This window comes from Hordeum vulgare, chromosome 4H (genome assembly GCF_904849725.1).
Source record: "Hordeum vulgare subsp. vulgare chromosome 4H, MorexV3_pseudomolecules_assembly, whole genome shotgun sequence".
NCBI classification, from domain to species: Eukaryota; Viridiplantae; Streptophyta; class Magnoliopsida; order Poales; family Poaceae; genus Hordeum; species Hordeum vulgare.
Genome location: NC_058521.1, coordinates 601823524 through 601830395, shown reverse-complemented (window position 1 = coordinate 601830395; position 6872 = coordinate 601823524). Strand labels below are relative to the sequence as shown.

General features: G+C 48.4%; 1 protein-coding gene across 1 annotated transcript; it reads left to right on the top strand.

Annotated features, from left to right (window-relative positions):
* On the top strand, nucleotides 1-4814 carry LOC123450902. The gene is made up of 2 exons (XM_045127945.1): nucleotides 1-1167; nucleotides 3702-4814. The coding sequence occupies exons 1-2, from the start codon at nucleotides 1-3 to the stop codon at nucleotides 4812-4814; spliced, it is 2280 nt and encodes a 759-aa protein (XP_044983880.1).
* Nucleotides 4815-6872: the final 2058 nt, after the last annotated feature.

The following is a 6872-nucleotide window of genomic DNA, read 5'->3' as shown; positions in this document are numbered from 1 at the left end:
ATGTCGGAGAGCCGCGGTAGCATCTCCTTCTTTGGGACCTACAGGCCACCGGTGCCCATGGAAATCTTCTCCAGCTCCACTGATCCGCGGGCATACCATTTTGCAGCCGATCCCCACCTCACCGACGGCGTCGGGTACAACCAGAATGGACATCCCGTCCCGCCGCTCGCGCTCAGGGAAATCCTGGACTACTTGCTCAGGAACAAGCCCCATCTGGCCGCCCGCTGCGGCGTCACCCAGGCCGACTTGGACAATGGCCGTTTGACCGGCCTGATCTTCGTCTCCGAGAGAGAAGACGGCCTCGAGACTCTGCACCTGTGCCTGAGCGACCGCGCCACTAGATCACGCCAGGTGGTGAACCTGCTGGGCGACATCTATGGCGTGGACGTCGGCGTGCGCATGGAGGACACCGGCTGCATCGCCGGTGGCTTCACGGTGGGCATAGGGAGAAGAGCACGATACCGCACACGCACAGTGGGCTATTCGGTCGTGTACGTGTCCACCAAGGATCCGGCCAAGAAGCGGCGCACCCCGTGGACCGTGGTGTATAGGACCAACCTCGCCGACGGTAGTACGGAGCCCCTCACACCGCCTGGCGAGTACGACCTGAGCCCGGCGGTGTCGCCATGCGGGAAGATGGTGGCGGTAGCCAACTTCAAGGAAAACAGGTGGAACGGGGCGATCGAAAACCTCGACACCTGCATCAAGATCATGAACGTGGATGCTTGGGCGCAGGGAGGCCTAAACCGCAGGGTTGTCATCAAGAACGGCGGCTGGCCGACATGGGGCAGTGACAATGTCATCTTCTTCCACCGCGGGTTGGACACCGGCCCGCCCACCAACAAGACAAAGTGGGCTGTGTTCCGGTTCGACATCCGCCGCGAAATCGAAGAGCAGGTGACGCCCACGTGGATGGACGCCATGACTCCGGCGGCCATCACCGACACCAGGGTGGCCGTGGCGACCATCCGCGTGAAATCCGACCTAGTCGAAGCGGGTGCGAAGCGTCCGGCGGATCAGTGCCGGCACATCGAGATCTTTGACACAGCCACTCGCGCGGAGCCGATGAAGATCACCCACAGGTGGAGTCCGCACGTGGACCACTACAACCCCTTCGTGCTCGATGAAGGCCGTCGGGTGGGTTACCACCGCTGTAGGACCGTTCTGGTACGTACCAATCGTTTCCTTCATTTCGATCAATGTTGCCAGCTAGCATTCGTGTTTCCTTCATTTCGATCAATGTTGCTAGCTAGCATTCGTGTTTCCTTTATGTCGATCAATGTTGCTAGCTAGCATTCGTGTTTCCTTCATTTCGATCAATGTTGCTAGCTAGCATTCGTGTTTCCTTCATTTCGATCAATGTTGCTAGCTAGCATTCGTGTTTCCTTCATGTCGATCAATGTTGCTAGCTAGCATTCGTGTTGACTTCATTTCGATCAATGTTGCTAGCTAGCATTCGTGTTTCCTTCATGTCGATCAATGTTGCTAGCTAGCATTCGTGTTTCCTTCATTTCGATCAATGTTGCTAGCTAGCTAGCATTCGTGTTTCCTTCATGTCGATCAATGTTGCTAGCTAGCATTCGTGTTTCCTTCATTTCGATCAATGTTGCTAGCTAGCATTCGTGTTTCCTTCATTTCTATCAAGGTTGCTAGCTAGCATTCGTTTCCTTCATTTCGATCAATGTTGCTAGCTAGCATTCGTTTCCTTCATTTCGATCAATGTTGCTAGCTAGCATTCGGTTTCGATGGTGGAGATAATAAAATCGAAAAGAGCTAATATACTTAGATACTATATATATATATATATATATATATATATATATATATATATATATATATATATATATATATATATATATATATATATATACTAGCAAAAGAGCCCGTGTGTTGCAACGGGAGAAAACAATACCATACGCTTTTATTCATTTTATAATAATTTTGATTTATTAAAATAATAAGCTAATTAACTAACTAATGTAGTCAGTCCTATACTATTTTGTTGAGAAATCAACCCATCCACTGTTAATTCCACCATGATGAGAAACTGAGCGGGACAAGCAAAGCAAAACAAAGAGGCTACGTGAATTGATCAATGGATTGTTATCTTATTTCACTTATGGGGTAGAGAATATGGGATCAGATGATAAACTGAAGGTGGTGTTCCATTCTCTGTCTCTACAACAATACAATTTTACATTCAATACATTCATTCATCAGCAAACAAATCCCCATAAAACAAAATTTCTTGCCGGTGCTTGGCACACGGTTGGAGGCATGGGAAGGGGATCTCACCAGATGATGATTTTCTGCCGGAGGAGGGGATACGATGAGGGGAGCAAGGGTTAAGCGCCTCTATCTGGCCATAAGGAGTCGCCGTTGCCGCGCCATAACCTCGGAGTTCCCCGTGTCAGCCATGGAGCCTCCACCTGCAAGTACTTCGCTCCGCCGCGCCGTCGCCGTTCTGCATCGAGCAGACGCATCATCCCCAGTCACTGTAGCTGTCGCGTTGATTTGATCCAGAAGCTATGCTCGAGCACCGAAACGGGGGCAGCAAGCGGGCAGAGGTACGGCCGCGGAGGCGGGTGCGTTGAGATCGACAACAGTGGTGGTTGAGGTCGGCCGCGGCGGCGAGTGGTGTGGCAGCAGCCTGGGCACACGCCAGGGTGGACCAGGATCGACGCGATGCGCTCGAGCGCCGCAAGGGGGGAAGTGAGCGGGGAGAGGTACGGCCGCGGAGGCGGGTGGGTTGAGATCGGCAGCGGTGGCGGTTGAGGTCGGCCGCGGCGGCGAGTGGTGTGGCAGCGGCCTGGGCAAAGGCCAGGGTGGCCCAGGATCGACGAGAGGAGGCGGTGCGTACGGGTATAGTTTTTGCAGTGAATCATTTTTTTTTCTTTTACGTTGCAGATAAATGATGGAGCACGGGTTGAATAACAAAAATTACAGGGGCTTTTTTTATAAAAATGCCGCGGTGGGTTTTCCGACGGAAGCAATAGCCTCTTTATTATTAGGTATAGATATAGATACAGATATAGATATAGATAGCAAAAGGGCCCATGCGTTGCAACGGGAGAAAGAAATACCACACGGCACACGCTCTTAATTTATAAAAAAAATGTCTATAATTTAAGAATTTATAGTTACGATACAAATAAAGATGGTCTTATCCTACAAAAATGCAGTTTAAAATTTCACAGGTCTTCTATTTTAACACGGCTTGCATGTAGATTTAATACGTACAAAGAATCAGTCAAGTGACCTTCAGTTTCATCTCTAATCCTGATTTTGTTGACGTGTTTATTCCCAACCCGGATGAGTACCGGTATGAAAGAAAGACGAATAATGACTTATTTAGTAAGATTGCACCCTAGATAGTATTTTTATTAAACATTTAACAGATAAAATAATATCATATTTAAATTCTTTATATTTTTCTAATCAAATTCCATGTATAATATGTTAAATTTGGAGTTACGGTTTAAAAGATATGAGTATTTAAAAAAATATTTAATATATACTACGAGTTTAATGTCATAAACAGTAAGGGTTTTTTTGTAAAATCATCTTGATGGGTTTTTCGACGAAAGCGATAGCCTCTTTATTATTATTAGGTATATATATATATATATATATATATATATATATATATATATATATATATATATAGTACTATATATTAATTGTCTGGAGGATCGATGCAGGGTAACAACAATGTTGGTGAGAAGAAGTTGGACAAGGTGCGGTCGGACAAGCCGGAGGTGGAGCTGGTGAGGGTGGCGGGCGTTTTCCCGTCCATCACCAAGGACGGCAAAAAGCTAGCCTTCGTGGATAACCAGTTCAAGGCGGTGTGGCTGGCCGTGAGCGGAAGCACCAGGCCGCGCAATGTCTACCAGCCCAAGCCCGATCCGTGTAACCGTTCCCCCGAGAGCGTCTTCTCCACGTCGTGGAACCAGAACGACACGCTAGACACGCTCTACGTCTGCCAAGGCACGGAATTCCGCACGGACAAGCCGGTGCGAATCATGATGATACGTAACGTGTCCAGCTGCCTGTGCACGGACCCCGTGAAGATCGTCTTGGCGCTCACCCATAATCTGTACAACTGCGCCTTCCCGTCCAGCAACCGGGAAGGGGACAAACTCGTGTTTCGCTGCAGCAGCAACAAGGTCGAGGCAGGGCAGATGGCGGTCAAGAACCTCTACATCATCGACGCCATGAAAGGGGAGTCTGGCCCTGCCGGCGCGATCCAGCTCACCGAGGGCCAGTGCATAGACACCCACTGCAGCTGGTCGCCCAGGCCAGATTGCGGCTGGATCGTCTTCTCCTCCTCCCGCCACATGTCGCGGGAGCTGGACCAGGGCCTCGACGCCGGCTATTTCGCCGTCTACCTGGTGTGCGCCAAGGGCGTGGTCAAGGGACAGACACGGAACCCGGTGATGGTGGTCCGCAGCGGGGACTACATGGCGGGGCACGTGAACCACCCCGTCTTCAGCCCCGACATGAAGAGCATCGTCTTCACCGCCGACCTCGCCGCCGTCTCCGCCGAACCCGTCTCCCTGCCGCACTTCACGCACTCCGTCAGGCCATACGGCGACATCTTCTCCGTCGAGCTCACAGACAGCTGCAACATATGGAACAACTATGACATCAAGGAGTTCCACCGCGTCACGCACAGCCGCTACGAGTACTCCACGCCTACATGGTCTAGGTGGTTCAACATCGAACACCACAACAAGTGGGAGATGCCGCCGGAGTGCCGGGGCAACCACTTCCAGCCCCCGTGCCCGCACGTGGGAGGCCTAAGGAGAGCATGACCGCGCGCCCATGCATCTCTCCATGCATGCATGCATTCCCATCATCATCACCACCGCACGTCTCAGCCATCTACTCTATCGTATTTCTTATTTCTCAAACAAAAAAAAAAAACGGTTCATCACGCACGCAATAAATCAAGTCAAGTAGTCGCACTTGTTTCTTTCTTTCCTTCTTTCTTTTTTACGCGGTTTTTCATTTCAATATTTTATTTTCTTGAAGCAAGGATTTTTATTTATTTATTTATTACTACTACTACTCAACACCCATGATTTCCTGTCACAAATAATGTAAGACGGACGGTGGTTTTTTAATCATTCCCGATTTGAATTTAATCAATTTCACAAGCTATGTAGTATCAATTCTTGGTATGTCGAGGTCTTTCTTTTCTCACACTTGGAATGAGGCATCTTTATTTCTCTACCTTTTCACGACTATAAGAATGAGGTGTTGAGTTTCTTCTCTAGTTCATATAGCTATGTTCGGCACATCTTGGTGGATCAGGCGGTTTTCGACAGCATGTTGCTTGCGCCTACCCCCTTGTTGAAATTGTAGAATGGCTAGATATAAAAAAAGAATATTCTCTTCTTCTCTTCGTGCCATCGCAGATGATGCAGTCATTTCCATCGTCGAGCTCGTGTCCTACAGTTATACTACCACTAGTAAAAACTATGGCTTTGATAGAGGCAAGATAAGAGTTTTAATCCTGGTACGAACCGGGATCAATGGGTGCATGAGTCCCGATTTGTGAGGCCTGGGTCCCGGTTCTTCTGACCCCTTTGATCCCGGTTCCAGACACGAAATGGGATCAATGGTTCTCGCTCCTCGCGCATCATTTTTAGTCCCGGTTGATTGAAAATAATGAACACCGATGATTTTCTATGGAAAATAATGTAAGATGATTGGTGTTTAATCATTCCCGATTTGAATTTAATCAATTTCACACGCTATATGTCAATTCTTGGTATGTCGACTTTTCAAGTGGCATTCATATATAGCAAGTCTCCATGCATATGGTCTTCTTATCTCACTTTTGGAGTGACGCATCTCTATTTCTCTACCTTTTCTTCACGACTATAAAAATGAGCTGTTGAGTTTCTTCTCTACTTCCTCCGTTTCTAAATATAAGTTGTTTTTTTAGAGATTTCAATAGAGGGCTACATACGAAGCAAAATGAGTAAATCTATACTTTAAAATATGTCCATATACATTCATATATAGTTTCTGATGGGACCTTCAAAAAGACTTATATTTAAAAACGAAGGGAGTATTATATATAGCTACGTTAGGCACATCTTGGTGGATCGGGCGGTCGAACCTCCTGTTGCTTGCGCCAACCCCCTTGTTGAAATTGTTTTTTTGAAATTGTCTTTTTTAGAAAAGGAGGTTAAACCCCGACCTCTGCATCAATCGATGCATGCAGCCATTTTATTAATTATTTCACAAAGGTCTAACAAGAGTATACATCAGTCCACCCAAAGCCACCACTCACACCTACAAACTCGATAATGTGGAGTGCTCTCACTCCACATATCTAAGACCGGTGTTGTTTCCAATCCATCCGCATAATGTATTGGGAACAACAGCCGGTGCAGCACACCTAAAACGCACACCTCACGCACACGTTTTACCAGCCGCCATCATCCTCGAACCACTGACCCATCTTCAGGAAAGAGATCCGCATCATCCTTGCCAGTCCAATCATCTGTCGACGCCACCACGGCGCCCAATGAATCCACCGTCCTGCGCTCATCCGTCCAGATGCGAAGACTCCGGAAGATCTGTCGTGCGTAGCACCTGCCAACCAGGCATGACTCAGCGTAGCACCTGTCGGTCAGGCATGAATTGACAGCTCCACCGAAATTCCGTGCAAGACGAAGCCGCTCCACCTCCTGCCTCAGTCTGCCAGCGCTGCTCCACAAACGATGCTCCCACGAGAGAAACAGCACCGCAGTACCGCCATCGTCCGATCTGGAAGACCAGATCCTAGGGTTCCCCCGAAGCAGTGCCCACCACCAGCAACCGTTCAGGAACACAATGCCCACCATCACTCAGCCCTC